The 16,024-nt window shown below is 45.7% G+C and overlaps 1 protein-coding gene across 1 annotated transcript in view; it reads right to left on the reverse strand.

The window, feature by feature from the left end:
- Positions 1-16,024, reverse strand: part of RYR2 (ryanodine receptor 2 (cardiac)) — a 176,751-nt gene that overhangs the window by 57,427 nt on the left and 103,300 nt on the right. The window contains exons 60-67 of the mRNA XM_014529274.1: positions 14,353-14,402; positions 7,770-7,830; positions 6,231-6,469; positions 4,523-4,604; positions 2,667-2,797; positions 1,984-2,304; positions 540-780; positions 90-177 (exon numbers count right to left, since the gene is read on the reverse strand). Of these exons, the coding sequence (XP_014384760.1) occupies positions 90-177; positions 540-780; positions 1,984-2,304; positions 2,667-2,797; positions 4,523-4,604; positions 6,231-6,469; positions 7,770-7,830; positions 14,353-14,402 (1,213 nt within the window). The remainder of the gene's footprint in view (positions 1-89; positions 178-539; positions 781-1,983; positions 2,305-2,666; positions 2,798-4,522; positions 4,605-6,230; positions 6,470-7,769; positions 7,831-14,352; positions 14,403-16,024) is intronic.

The raw sequence follows: 16,024 nt of genomic DNA on the forward strand, positions 1-16,024 counted from the left end.
AAACACTAAGGGGCTGGAAAACTGGCTAAATATTTGAAAGCCCTTAACATCCTGCAAACAGCAAGCCCTGCCCATGTTGCCCTACTCACGTGGGACTTGGACCAGTAGATGAACACCTCGGCCACCATGCGGAACAGGTCCTCGGCCTCCGGGCTCGGTTCTTTGAGCCACTTTGCCCTGGATCACAAAATCAATGAAGTGCTTCCTCAGTTACAATTTAAAATTTAAACCTGAAACCAAGTAACTTAGGGATGCTGGCTTCCCACAGAGCACCGATGGCTAAGTGTGCAGTGGTAACACTGAACTAAAACACGGGAACTGTCCAACCGCTAACTTTTACCCGCAACACTGCGCCTGCTTCAGAATGCCCTTCCTGGTTGTAATTTTAAGATGCTCCGTCAAAACAATGCATCTAGAAACATCTGAGTATGAACAGGCTCATCGCTAAGAGGTTAGCGAATGAAGCCATTTGTCCGGGACACAGGAACCCAGCAAGGTCAGGCTGCCATTCGAGAAATCAATCGCTTTGAACTTTCTACCTGTTGTAGTCCACGAATCGGATCAGGAGCGGGTAGAAGGCATAGAGGTCCCTGGCCAGTGTGGTGAACTCGTCCAGGATGAGCAGCTCGGCCTCGGACATGTCCCCTCTGGCCTCGGCTTTCAGATGGTCTTCCTCCGCGACCACCATGGCTGCCTTTTTCTTCAGTTTCTCCATTAATGGCAAGAAATGAGTTTTCAGGAGCTGAGGCTTCACTTTATTTATAATCGGCTGGGAAAACACTGTGAAGACAGACGTCAGTGCTGTGCTCCGCATACAGGTCATGTCCCCCAGGACAGACTGTCATTACAACAGCGGCTCCGCGAGAGCCCTCCCCGCACATCTGCCCGGAGTCAGCCGTGGCCTCAGGGTCTAGTCCCCAACTGACTAGGAATTGAATTTGATGTGCTTCCTTGTTTTTTTTTTAAAAAAAAGATTGACAGCTAATCTAGAATAAAAATTGAGAAAAGATATTCACTCACTTTGCAAATCAACTTTTTTCACACAAAAAAGAAAATTCCCCAAATGGCAAAGGTCCCCTTGCCTTAGAGTAGCTGCACACTGTTCCACAGTGTATGAGCGAAGGTACCGCTCCCTCCCCTATCGCCCCCATCCTGTCCTGGGAAGAGGGGGATTACATACAATACTCACTGCTCATTTACTTAAGAATAGTTGTGGTTGTTAGCAAATCATTCTAAATGTGATGAGGACACTTTTAAAAGGAATTTTTCCCCTAAAGGTAACATATATATATTGCAGAAACGTATAAAAGGGAAATATTAAAATCAACCATAATCACCCTACCTAATTAGTAAGACATTCATGTATTTTTCTCTGGAGTTTTTATAAATAAGTGATTTCACAAATATATACTTATATGGATTTCTGAATTCCATTTTAAAGTCCTTTTCTTTTCATCCTCCTTGCTATTGTGGGCATTTTCCAAGTCATGAAAATGCCCACCTTACTGTTAAGATGGCCTGTATTCTGCTCTATGCTGTGCCCACTAGTAACCACAGGCCAGCGGTGAGCGCTAACGTTGCTCCCACTTGTTCCACATATGCAGGGCAAAGGCACATCACTGCAGTGCGAACATGTGAGGCAGCCTGAGCATCCTCCCCATCCTGGGGGACAGACTGCTGAGGAGCTGATTCAAACCCAGGTTCATCTTTGTCTGCAGAGTCATTAGCTTTTGCTGCTGTGTTTACTCATTGACCTTAGAGAGGCTGTCAGAAGGAAAATGGTTCCTTACTGAAAAGCACATGGAAAGTCACTCACAGTCTGATGATATCTACTTTCTAAAGAACAGCATGATGGCAACGATAATACTGTTTAGCACAGGAGCAATATTAATAAAGACGGAGATAGAAAAAGTCTAGTTTCTGTATTTCAAATCTTTTTGGAAATAAGACAACTTGAAGCGGTCACTCCTTCCCAACCCTTACCTGCCAGCCTCTTCATCCAGGCTCCCTCGTCAATCCCCAGGTTGTTGTAGATGATTTTCAGGATGTTCCCCAGCAGGGTGTTCATGTGCTCCGAGTTCAGAGCCGTGCAGCACAGCCCGGCCCTCTCGGGGTTGCTCTCGGGCCCCTGCTCCCACCACCGGGACATGTAGCTGCAAAGCATGGGCAGGATGACTTCCATCACGTGCGGCATCTGCGTGTAGCGGATCCCGGACTCAGCCAGCTCCACAATCTCTTCCATCAGTTTCTCCAAAGATGGGATATTTGGACAAACATCTTCCACGTTGGCTGGCAGATTGAGAGCTAGAGGAACACACCCAAGAATAAATGGTGGTCACTGAAGTCACAGGCACAAACAGCCATGCCGTTTGGGCTTCAAGATTCAGCATGCCCACCCGCCTCCACTGGGCCCATCCCCTTCCTCCTAGCAGCCGTGTCAGCCGTTCCCTCTCCTTCCCACGCTCCTACCCTATCCTCCCCCAACTCAACTCAAATCCTAGCAGATAATTCTAGTAGGTTCTCAGAGGTCAATCCGTGAAATCATCGGTGAGCTTTCTCCACTGGGGCAGTGAAAGAAATGGGGTTATCTACCCAGATTTTCCCAAACGGAAAGTGACATGATGCGTGGCTTCACGTCTCAGCTGCTGCCCCTGCAGCTGCGTTACCTGCTCTCTCCCGTGAGGAGCTAGTATTGTAGATGGAGCAGCTGTTGTGTTTGTTGAGATGAGTTTCCAGAAACGCCACCGGGAAGGCACCCGCAAAGGCCGCCAGACACTCGCCCACCGCAGATCGCTGCCTGGAGGGGAAATGCTTTGATTTTTATTTCTTCCAAGTAAAAAACTGAAGGTGTATTAAAACTAGCAGTTTAACCTGAGGGATAATAACAGTACTGCTAATACTACTAACCCTCAAGTATAATTTCTATATTATAAATCATCACATGCTTTCAATAACGAAGTTCCTGCCATTAAAAAAGAAAGCCAAATTATCTTTTAGCTTACAAAACAGTAAGTCCTGGCTAGTGTGGCTCGGAGGCTGGAGGGTCAGCCCACACACCAAGGGGTCATGGGTTCGATTCCTAGTTGGGGACACAGGCCTGGGTTGTGGGTTCACTATCTGCCCCTGGTCAGGGCTTGTGCGGGAGGCAACCAGTCAATGTTTCTCTCTCTTTTCCCCTCCCTCCCTCCTTTCCACTCTCTCTGAAAAGCAATGGAAAAAAATATCCTTGGGTGAGGATTAAAAAAAAAATAGGATGAAGAATGGCAAAATTTCAGGCACATAATGTGGGTTAAATAAATGTTTTAAAATGATGAGAAATAATTTATTTAAGAATTTAATAGGTTAAAATGTTTCATGTATGACTTCAAAGTCAGCAATGTATTCCCTTACATCTGATTAGTCTATCATTAATAATTCTTGTCAATTATTTAATAATTTAAATTTTTTATTCAAGTAGTAATTCTCAGACCAACTCTGATCATTTGTGTTGGTATTCTGGAAATAGCCATTTTTCTTTTAGATGACTTGTAATAAAATTACTATATTTTTATTAGCACTTATGTCACTTTTTCATTAAAAAAACATATTTTACACATATTCAAAATGTTAGTTTTATATTCTTCCAGGTCATTTTATCATTGCAAACCTGCACTAGCAGATTCATAAACACTTAAGTTAAAGCTTTATATTAAATATGGTCTTTACTGAGATTGCTTTATTTTTCCCCCCCATAACTCTTTTATTATATTGTAAGGATAGGAAAAAGGCCTTCCTTCTTCGCTGTGGTCTTCCACAATTTATGAGAAGCACCTGGTAATTAAACCCCCCGATTGTTGGCTCCTCTGTTCAAACTGTGGGACAAGATAAGCTACTCTCAAGACTACATTCTTGTATACCCTCCTCCCTGCTGTTTTCACAACTCAGATAATTTGCAGGAAGGCGTCTCTAGCTCGTAGAAAGTTCCCTTCCCACCTCACCTTCAAAAGAAGCCTCTTTTAAACTCTTCATAACTTTTGCCCTAAGCATGTTTTATAGGCTTGGGAAAATACTGATAAGACACCACCCTGAGACATCTGTTGGACTGTCTCCTGGAAAGCAAACACACTGTAACTCTTTAAGACAGCCCTGTAACCTGCTCAACATCAACACAACCCTGACCCCTTCCTTCCTTGATGCTTGGCAACAGCCACAGCTTGAAGAGCAGGCCACCCCTTTGCTCCCTGCCCTGTAACGACTAGCAATACACCGCCCTTACCTCTACTGGAAAGTAAATGCAACTTCCTCTCTGCATCTCTCCTTTTAGTTGTGAATTCTTTCACAGCCCAAGTCACCAGCCAAACCCTAACATAAATCAAACTTACCTTAAAGATTGTGTATCTACTCCCAAAGAATCCATAAAATGAATCTGGTTCTTTAATTTCTAACTAAGGAAAAAGTTATAGAGCGAAGACTTTTTGTAACACTTGAAATAGTTATAATACTTAAAACAGTGATTGAGACAAAGTTAAATTTAAAACTTTACCTTTCCACATAAATACTCTTGCTCGTACCGAGAGCATATAAGCTCGTCAGAATTCTATAACAGGACACCTGTACATCTTCCACTAGGGAAAAAGAGAATTGCACGTGAAAAAAACAACAACACTTGTTATTTACACAATGTCTAAGAAAGCTTCGCAAAAACCAAAATTCCATATTAAAGGTATGCTGATATTTTAACGTCTGAGAGAAACAACATAAGAACAAACAATATGTAAAAGGAAATACGAAAAGGTTTTCTCAAACAAAATTCTTTTCTTTCAGGATCTTAAAGCATTCTAAAGAAGCCCTGTGATTATTCAGAACATGATCAGGAACAATTTCTTTATAATTTTTCTCTAGGTATAAGAATAAAAGATTTTTTCAAGGATAAAAGTAGCACAAGAGTAACTTGGAGGGCAGGTAGGTGTTTGACTCCTGTTCCCAAGGTGTACTAGTATGAAGGTGGCACCTTTTATTTTAGGTCTCGATGAACCAGCCTGAGAATGGTAGGGGACGGAGTGTGCTAGTTATTTCTGACACAACCTGGCGTGTGCAGTATAAGTCAGTCACTTTGGTGGTTTCTGCAGCTAGAGAATCAAACAAAACCTGGTAGATGATCCCTGACCCAATCAGATGACTATTGGCAAGGAAATCTAAGAACCTTGAATTTCCAATTCTAACTTGGCTACTGTTTCCTGCAGGAAACACGACATCAATGGAGAAACCACCGTGTCTTCCAGACGGTTTCCATGGCCACACTGCAAGCAGTGCTCCCGCTGCTTCCAGCAAACCCCGCAGCCAGTGTCCTTGTCAGTCACCCAGCTCTGCAGTGGGTTTCGCGCAGAGCTGCACGCCCCTGGGACCTACACACTGCGTCTCAGCAGCTGGGTCTGAGACTGCACGGCCAGGACTTGCACCTTCTCTCGTGTTCATGTCAGCACAAGGGCAGGACACTGGGCAGGTCATGCGTTATTTTTTCCCACGTAACCTTGGGCATTCTGTGGGATATAATTTTTTTAAATATATTTTTATTGATTTCAGAGAGGAAAGAAGAGGGAGAGATAGAAACATCAATGATGAGAGAGAATCATTGATTAGCTGACTCTGCACGCCCCCTACTGGGGATTGAGCCCACAAGCTGGGCATGTGCCCTGACCAGGAATCGAAACGTGACTTCCTGGTTCATAAATTGATGCTCAACCACTGAGCCATGCTGGCCGGGCCTGTGGATATTTTTAATAATTACAGAATTCCAGCCAACAACAGCCGGTCAAATCCCCAATGAAAATAGACTGAAACCTATTAACAGCAACTGTGTGGGTCACCCAAGGTGACAGGTTATTTGGACACAGACTGGTCTCAGCAGCCTTCAGTTTACTGGTAATGCAGCCATGGAAAGGGTCTGCATCGACTCAGAAACAAGTGGAAACGTTTCACATGTGTGTCCCGTGGTCAGACCGCGTTAGCAAGTGTCATGGGAAGAGACAACACGGAACAGTGACTTTGAAATTTGCACTTGGACCGTGGAAGACTGTCATGCGATTCGGCGGTCTACCTCTGCAAGAACGGTTTCTGTCACTCACACTCAACCTAGAATGTTCTGCAACACAAGCAGGTTAATGTTCACGCAGCGTTGGAGGGACCCAGATGTGGCTTCCATAGCTGCCTGTGCCGCCTAGAAATGGGGCTCTAGGTGCAGGTCTACGTACGGATCAGGTCTTCCCCGAACTGGTGCTGGCCGATGTGCTCGAACAGGGAGGACAGCACAGGCAGCAGCGCCACCGTCGTGTAGTTGATGATCTGCGTGACGCCCCGCGGCTGGCTGCGGGTGTGCGTGAACTGGCCCTCCTTCAGGTTCTCCAGGGTCCTGTCCAGGTCCTCCGCTGCGCTGTCCAGAAACGCACTGAGTGCGCCCTTCACACTCTCCAGGCCGGTCTTCATGACGGTCCTGCGGGGGGACAGAGGGCAGGCGTGAAGGGAGCAGTGAGCAGGGACACACTCTGCTTTCTCACAGCACACACTCAGTCGTCAGCCTTTTACATGCACTCAAACACTTCCACACACTTGGAGTGTTAGCCACATTGCTCTGTAATTCACCACTGATCCTAAAATGCTCAGTCGTCAGCCTTTTACATCCACTCAAACACTTCCACACACTTGGAGTTTAGCCACATTGCTCTGTAATTCACCACTGATCCTAAATTCCTTCAGAGTCAACTCCAAGAGAACCTCAGAGCAGAGGGCAGGGCGAATGCCTAGTTTTCCACCTGCATTAGCAGGTCTCAAATTCTGAGAGTGTTTATTCTAAAACTAAGCAAACACAGCTTAGTTTTAGAATAAACACATCCCAAATCCAACCGAAGGAGAATGTTTCCGGAGCAATGGCTGTGAAAGAAACATTCGATGGCAACTCCACCAAGTCGTCAAGTGACACAGGAGTTCGGTGCTTTGAGGGGAGATGTAGAGTGATATACCAGCCTCTCCTCATACGCAGAAGGAGACTCCTGGGCCACCATTGCTAGTAAGAATGAAGGTGCATAATGTAAGAATGAAGGTGCACAAGGGCATCTCCTTTTGCTGTTTATTATACAAAACACCTCAAACAAAGTTTTAAACACAAACCTGGATTATCCAAGGAATCATGGAATACTCTCTGTAAGAGACCTTCAGAAACTTTCATTTGGATTTGTCCTGGGTAATAAATGAACTTAACGTGTGGCTGAAGGCTGAGTCGGTCATGCTACATGGGTTGACTCTGTGTACAGACCACATGCTGGGTTGCCGGTTGTGTCGATGGCAGGCAGAGGAGAAGGGGCACAGACCGGGGCTGGCTGACCACCACTCACTGGGCAGTCTTAGGCTTCACTCTACATCTGTAACCTGAGAGTAAACCCTCATGTTTCCGATAAAGTAAATGTTATCGCACACGTGAGCCGGGCACGGTGCCTCGACACCCACATGACCTCCAGAGCTATCACTACCACTTTTCCCTCACAGGACACATTCCCAGCTCAGCCCTAGTTACACGCCAAGATGCTGTAGAAATTACTAAAATTTAATGATTTACATATGATCGTGAAAGTAACAAAATGCCATTGTATTAGTAATTTACCAAGGATTCTTCTTTTCACCTACACTGAAATCTTCAGTACTATCCCAAAGAATATAATGAAGGCAAGTAGCCCATTTTAATATTCTCCAATGTCATTATGATTCTCGCTGATTTAGATAAAAATGGACCCGTGTACCTTGCATCCAGAGTCTGACCCAAAATGTGAAGACAGTTGACAATGGATGCTGCATCGTTTCCTAAAGAAGAAGAAGAAAAAAGGTGTATGAATTGCCCTGAGAATTTGCCAGTTTTCTTCTTTCCTATTCATAGTCGTGCTTCAAAAATTAGTCCACAGCACAACTCAATGTAATAGCTCAAACAGATCTCTGACAATCGAGTTTCACATGCAGTTTCCTGCTACGGTGGTTATGCGATGTCAGTAGGGAAGCGGAGAAGCGGGCCTCGGCGAGGAGCTGATGCACTCAGAAGCGGTGGAAGCGCTGCCCAGGCTGGGGGTCTACTGAGTTCTCCACGGACACCCCTCCACAACCAGCTCGCCTCCTTGTTAAATCACATTGCATGGCAACTGTGAAGTTAGCTCACAGCCTTTATGGGATGAGGTGGCTGAAAGTCTAATAAATGTAATTCCAGTTTGATTACCCAGTGTCTCTGCCTTCTGATTGCATTCACCTGGATTCAGAGCAGCTCATCTGCCTGAATGCTGTTGGTCTTTGGTGAAAGAGGAGCACCATGCTATTATGTAAAAAAGCATCGGAAGCTGAGAAAGTTAAATCCTACTCCCATGAGACACCTAAAATGGGGCTGACTGTTCTTAAAAGATATAATCCCCTCATTTTGACTGGCAGAAATGTGAATTATACAACCACTACCTATATATTACTTTGTGATAATAAGAAAAGCAAGTCCAAAGTTACAGTGATTTGATTGCTCACAAGATAGTCTGATGTTATGATATCTTTATTCTGTATTCTATATATAATGTGTGTGCACACTTTTTTTTTCCTTACTGTATAACATATCGTCATTTCCTGGATCCTGGGGTTAACAACTCCAGTCTGATTTTAAGTTTTTATGACATCTAAGTATGTTATAGTCTTTATATAAAAAAGTGTCCTAAAATGAATGAATTAAATATGCATGGAAACTAATACTTGCTTTAGAATGGCAGCGAGCCAGTTCAGTGACATGATACAAACAACAACAAAAATAAAGCACTCATTACGGAGCCTCTGAGTACTTTCAGAAAGGTCCCGTTCATCTTGTGCTTGGTGCCTCAGAATTCCTGATGGTAACGAAAACAAAACGAGCAGAAGGGCAGGATTTGTTACATCCCTGTCTATTGGCTGGTGGCAATCTTAGGGCTTGTGCTGTAGTCCCTGAAAGTGTTATTCATTTCATTATTCATTCACTCAATAAATACTGGCTACATACCAGACACTCTCAAACGTCAAGTAATAAGCAAAACAGCGTTCTCAAGGTACTTGCATTTTAGTTGGGATACAGATAACAAACAATTCATCAAAAATCAGCATGTAACATAATATCAGGCCACAGTAAAAGTAGGTAGCAGGACATAGGGATTAGAGCAACTGGAGAGAGTAACAAGGGGAGTGGTTAGGAGGCCGACCCCAAGGAAGTGGGAAATGAGCAGAGCTATTTGAAGGAACAATGAAGGAACAGACCGTGCATGCAGCTGGGAGAAGGGCCCAGGCAGAGGAAACTGCAGGTGCAAAGGCCCTGGGGCAGAGAATGAGGAAGTGAAGTGGCTGATGCGGGTAGATGGGGAAGGAGATGTGTGACGGAAGGAGGGGGAGCCAGGGGCAGTGCCCTGCAACTAGAGCAAGAACTCTGGGCGTGTTTCTTAGGTGCAACAGAAAGACAGGTTGTGAACAGATTGGAATCTGACCGATATTTTAAAAGGATGAAATCCCAACATGCAAACCTCTGAAGGGCCGCGTGACGTGAGCCAGGACGCTCCTGCGGTGCCGCCAAGGGGTTGGGGGTGAATTTGATCAGCATATCAGCAGGGAAGACATTGGGAACATATTTTTAAGTTTTTTCTTATGGGTTAAATGGGACATTTATCAGCTGTTTTTCTCTTATTTTATTTCCATTTCTCCCTATCTTTCCTACCTGCCCCCTTCCCCTTTTTCTCTTTGGTTTTCTTTTGTCTTCAGCCTGTTCAGCAAACTCGGAGTTCTTGTCAGGCATAGGACCTCACTGTTTGGTAAGGAGACCCCTGGACAAGCACCCGCACGCCCTCACGGGGCGGCTCCCAAGCATGAGGATGCCGACTAGGGGTCAGACTTCCTGCAGGCTGCGGATACAGCAATAAGCCCTCAAAGAGCTGAGCGGTTTGGGCCAGAATGAGATGTTAACCCAGGGACATCACCAGAGAGGAGGAGCAGGTGCAGGAGCCGTGAGCGTCACAGGCAGGAGAGGCCTCGGGAGGTGGGAAGGTGGCCTGAGAGAGGAGTGTCTGGCTGGAACTCTGAAGGATGGGCAGCTGCCTCCATGGCGGGATGAGGGATCGGCAAGTGAATGGACTGTAGGGGACCCGGTACCAGTCGGCAATGACAGTACATGCCGGGACCTGAGCAGAAAGGGAATCCACACGGTCAGGGAGCAGAGAGGCCCCTGAGGCTGAAGCACAGGGAGCCGCAACTTGCTCCGGGATGCGAATGGAGGCCACAGGAGCCGGACTAGGGACCGGGCACGTGGCCAAAAGAAGAATTCTGGTCTTTATTCTAAAGAAATGGGAAGCCACTGGATGAGCAGGCGTGTTCTGGGAAGACCGGATGGTCTGCGGGGATTCAGAGAGAACAGTGCTCCCTGGCGGCAGGAGAAACACGACACGCCTGCAGGTGGCCTGGGGAACTGGCACGTAAGAAATCATTTCTGTCCCCACCTCCTGGAGAACGCCCTGCACACACGGACGTACAGTGCTCTGCTGAGTGACGTCAGGAAGGCATTGGGTTTATTTTCATAAGGAAAAGTGAAGCCTTAAGAAGTGCCGCTGTGCCCCGTGCCACCATCGCTGCCCTCACAGCCTGACCCCGCCTCCACTAAAGCCGCTGAAAGGCTGCCCTGGGCTGGAATGTGAGGGGTTTGTCTTCTCTAACTGCCTGGAAATCAGGGATGAGAGTTCCTGAGCAGCTGGGGGGGGGGAGGGGGGGGGGGATTAAAGGCACTCGCTCCTCAGTCAGCAATGGGTCATCAGCATGAACTTACAACCACTAGCGAGCATTCCAGAGTCCAACAGCCAAGCCTATATGTACACAAGATGCTGCTTTCTCATTATTTTCCCCATAAACCGTTTTAATGGATACACGAGAACTACTGTTCTGTGGGGAATGAGGCCTGTCTCCCTTGTTAAAACCTTACCTTTTTTTAATATAAAAAGAGTGGCATGAAAACACTAATGTCTTTAATTCTTAGAGAGTGTGCTTCAAAAGATAGGAAATATTTGGATTAAAGATAAACTGTATTAAGTCCAAGTTTTAGGCTTCCTCACTCTATAGATTGGAGATATCTCTTGCCCTGCCCAGTGTGGCTCTGCTGGTTTGATTCCCCGTCAGGGCACACGCCCGGGGTGCGGGCTCCATCCCCAGTGGGGGGGTGTGCAGGAGGCAGCCGAACAATGATTCTATCGCATCATTGATGTTTCTCTCTTTCCCCCTTCTGCTCTCTAAAATGCAATAAAAAAATTTTTTTTAAAGAAAAGCATTTCAAACCCAGGAGACACTTGTAGATATAACTACCATTTGGCATCCAACTTGGATAAATATTCCATCACTTATCAAACTAGCTCACCACAGGCACTGCCACTAGCTCACCACGAGCGCCACCAACAGACAAGAGTCTGGTCCCCTGGTTTTTTTTAAAGCTCCCCTTGGTCTCAATTGCACTTTTCTCACTCATTTCATGAGTTAGGAACATGGCTCTCTCTACACTTCACCTTTGCTCAAAGACAAAGCCAGAGAATTATTTGTCAACTTTCCGTCCTGCCTGGAACCTCTTCCAGGTGAAAGCTATGCGGTTACAATAAGATTAGACTGCTTATTTTAGTCTGGTTCAAAAATAAAAACCAAAGTTCAGAGACAGCAAGTCCTTGTCCAGATCAGTCCGTTGGCTTAGTTACACACATAGGACTTGCACCTGGGTTTTCTGGCTCAAAGCCCACACCGTTCTCTCCAGGACACCATGAGTGTCTGCGCCAGGTTATAGCTGTGTTGTCTGAAGGTTACGTGTCTAATGGAGGTGGGTAGGGCTGTGAGGACATCTGTAATAATGTCAATAATAAAAATAAAGTTAAACCAAGAGGGCACCTGCAGGTGCTTCGGCATGGAGTTATCGGGTGCAGGGGTCAACTCCATCCCCCAGGACTCAGGGGAGTGTGTGAGGAACTCTCAGCTATGCCAGCAGTTCCCCGACAGCTTCCATAAGGCACCCTAGTTACACATGCTCTGCGAGTGTGAGGGAGTGGGCTCCCGAGTGTGAGGGTTGATAATGCGGTGTCAAAAAACAACAACAGAAAAGCTTTCAGTAGCTATTAAAGAAATAAACACAGATTAAAGATAAAGTGTTTAAATATATGTGTACATATTTAAAAAAACAAAAAATAAAGTTTACATGTCTTAGACTTAAAGATTCTAATAACTGGACATGTCTATACTGTAGTATGTTTGGCCTCTTGGAGTTTGTGTTATTTTACAGGAAAATGCCAAAGCAAATTTGAAACAATAACAGATATCAAAATAATATAAAGAATTCACAAAAATATGGTGTTGAAGAACAGTTACATAGTAGCTCTCCAAAAAGTTCCTGTTAAAAATTTTTAAAAAATGGGTACAGACACAGGTGACATTTCACAAGCTATGGCACCAGGCTGTCCTGAACACTTGTGTACTTTGCTGTCTGTGTGGAATACCTCAGAAATTAACAAAAGGAAATTATATAGAGAGATAACCCAGGAAACCAAGCGTTTCCTATAGGTAAGAAGTTAGAAGCCACGTAACGGCAGTATTATGCTCATTCATAAGAATGCAAAAAAGTGCAGCTGAGCCCTGGCCGAGTGGCTCAGTTGGTTGGAGCGTCATCCATACACCGAAAGGTTGCAGGTTTGATTCACGGTCAGGGCACATAACCAGGTTGCCGGTTTGATCCCAGGTTGGGGTGAGTGCCGGAGGCAACCAATTGATGTTTCTCTCTCATTCTCTCTCTCTCTCTCTCTCTCTCTCTCTCTCTCTCTCTCTCTCTCTCTCTCCATACCCTTGGGTTAGGATTAACAAAAACAGTGCAGCTAGAAACCTTGTCCTTATCAAGCTCTATATGAGGTCACACTCCCTAAAGACAAACGGAAGATGTTGGAATCCACTGTTATTGTGAGAAGGTGAAGGAGTACATGAACATTCTGTATGAAATGTTTCTCGGTTGAAGAGAAGTCCAACCAAAGTTAGTCTCCCGGGAATTGTGCAGAAGATAATGTCCACCCTGCCCTGGTGGCTCACCGGTTAGAGTGTCATCCCCAGTTTGGTCCCTAGTCAGAGCACATACAAGAATCACCCACTGAATGCATACATACTAGTAAGTGGGACAACACATCAGTGTTTCTCTCTCTCTTTCTCTTCCCTTCCTCTCTCTCTATATATAATCAATTTTTTAAAAAAAGATGATTTCCACATTAATTTTGGATAACTGAAACATGAATGCAAAAATTCAGGCAATCTATATGAAATATAACTTATAATAACTAAATTTAAGAACACCAAATATTGGATGCAATGATAATAGAAACCAAATATGTCAAGTAATTATGTTCAGAAACTGTAATTTCTCAAAAAATTTAATGTTTAGAACTTACAAGTTATTTGTGTGTATTTATATATGTACACACACACACACACACACACACACACACACACACATATATACCTATTCCTCAGTTATTCACTGTGCCCTTGATAGAACCCTTAGTTTTCCCTGTAAATGGAGTTAAGCTGATAGCACCTTTTTCAGGGCACTGAATGTCTTGTTACTGAGGTCACCCTAACTCTGCCTTGAGAGCTCACATATGGAGCTCGCGTGTACTTGGCCAGCTGACCACAGCAGATGGAGGGAAGGTCCCACTCAGCTCGCCAGCCGCGCGGAGTCCCCTCAGCGAGGACATGGGGGAGGGAGTGGCCGCCCTGCACGCAGGGGAGGCAGGTGCCAGAGTGTGGACTTCAGCTCGGTGAACTCAGAAACCAACAGAAACTGACTATGGGCTGAGTGGTTCTAGAAAAGTCACTTTGGCTAAGTGAATCCTTGGCCTCACTGTCTACTCTGAGGCTCCATGTCTGAAATGCAGTCGGCATGCACATGGGTAGTCCAGAGCATTAAACGTAAGTGCAGGGAAAATTTTTTCACCTATAACAGCTCATTACTGAATCGATCCGAGATCAGCAAACACGCATTCAAGGTCCCTGTTAAGCTGCTCCCTCTGACATAAACATGGCACGCACCGCCGTCCCCAGTCCCTTGCTCGGTAATGGTACAACCTTTGGGTTTTCACGTGAACAGTGGACGAGTATAAAAAGCTGGTCTCCCATTTCACCACAGGGCAGGCTCCTGAGGAAGGACCTGCAGGCCCGGGGCCAGGCCCAGGACGAGCACATGCAGCCATGCCCACGTGCGCGCATGCAACACCGCACACCACACAGTGCTGACGCGAAGGACCCAGTGAGGCCATGCGGGTGCTTGTCCAGGGGTCTCCTTACCAAACAGTGAGATCCTATGCCTGACAAGAACTCCGAGTTTGCAGAACAGGCTGAAGACAAAAGAAAACCAAAGAGAAAGGGGGAGAGGGGGGAGGTAGAAGAGACAGTGAGAAATGAAAATAAAATCAAAAAAAAAAAAAAGAAGAAGAAAAAAGAAAAATAAACAGCTGATCTATGAGCCAGAAAAAGCAACATGATGTCACGCAGAAAGTACTGATTCTCCAAGCAGAATATGGAGTAAAGGTATTAAAGAAAGTTTCTGAGTGCATATCTTTAACAAACATGGTTAAAAAAGCACATATTATAAGAAACAAAAAAAATTAAAAGCAAAGCTAATTAATATAAAAGCAATCTATATGAAACCCGCAAAAATATAACTAAAGAAAAACCACAAGGAAAAGATTTATCTGTCCAAATGTACTATTGAAATTCTAGAATTGGTGGCTGTAAATTATTTAACAACAGAAATGTGGTGCTTTGGGCATAAAACGTTACGTTAAGTTTGAGTGTGTTTCATCACTTGGACTTTGCCTCTCCCCAACCTTGAGCCCTTACACATAACACTCCTGTCCCTCCCAACCAAGCATTTCCCAAAGGCCGTTCCTGAATTCTGTCTGCATCTGTCTTCCCATGTGACGGACGTTGCCCTCACATTCCCCTCTGCACTCTGCGGAGACACAGTCCTGACGCTGTCACCTTGGACAGGGATGTGACGGCACCACCCACATCCAGCCCGACTTCCCAAGCACGGTCAGCGCTGGTCCTGCCTGCCCTCCTCCCGGCACAGCTCTCCCAGGACCAGCGTGGCAGCATGGGGCACCGACTCCGCCAGGGAATAAACAGGGCAACTAGCTGCTCGTGACAGGCTGACAGAAAGGCCGAGAAAATCACACCTGTGATGCTGACCTCCCCTAAGAGAGTGTGGCCTCACATCTCACTGCAGTTACAAAGTGGACTCATTTATAAGTGAAAGTCATCACATGGGGGGAAGTCTCAGCCATCTACTCGGGCAGACACCCGATTTCATGGCATCAGCCCCTGCGCTGTTAACTGGACAACAAAACAGAACAAGAGCAGCCTCTCCAGATGCCTCACCACAGAGCTCCACGTGAGGACTGACCGCACCAGGATCTGCCTCAGCTGAAGGGGAGCGACCACATCTCAGAACTGCACACATTCTGGATGTATCTCGCGATACCGTTTACCTCTCACTAGGGGGTGCTCTCTGGAGTCCTGGGGAAACTTCCTGAGACATGCTGAATTCGCAGCGCAAGGGCTGTGTTTTTCCTGAGTAAGCCAGACCTGGGATACTTTGCTGTGATGTTAAACAGAACTGCTCTGTATCCTATGCCGTTAGGTGACACTTAAGTCTGAGACCCCGTCAGAGAAAAGTGACCTCTTCCATCGGCTGCTCCTAACAGTACCTGATGTGCCCCCTGTGAGCATCAGTGACATATAGAAAGCTGGCCCTCCTGTGCTGTCACTTTCAGGGTGTACGTTTGTTTGTTATGAGCTCTGGCCTACCCTTTCTCTAAAAATCCTATATAATAAAAGGCTAATATGCAAATCAACCGAACGGCAGAACAACCAGTCGCTACGACGCACACTGACGACCAGGGGGCAGACACTCAACGCAGGAGCTGCCCCTGGTGGTCAGTGCGTTCCCACAGGG

Source organism: Myotis brandtii, unplaced genomic scaffold (assembly GCF_000412655.1).
Source record: "Myotis brandtii unplaced genomic scaffold, ASM41265v1 scaffold679, whole genome shotgun sequence".
Taxonomy (NCBI): Eukaryota; Metazoa; Chordata; class Mammalia; order Chiroptera; family Vespertilionidae; genus Myotis; species Myotis brandtii.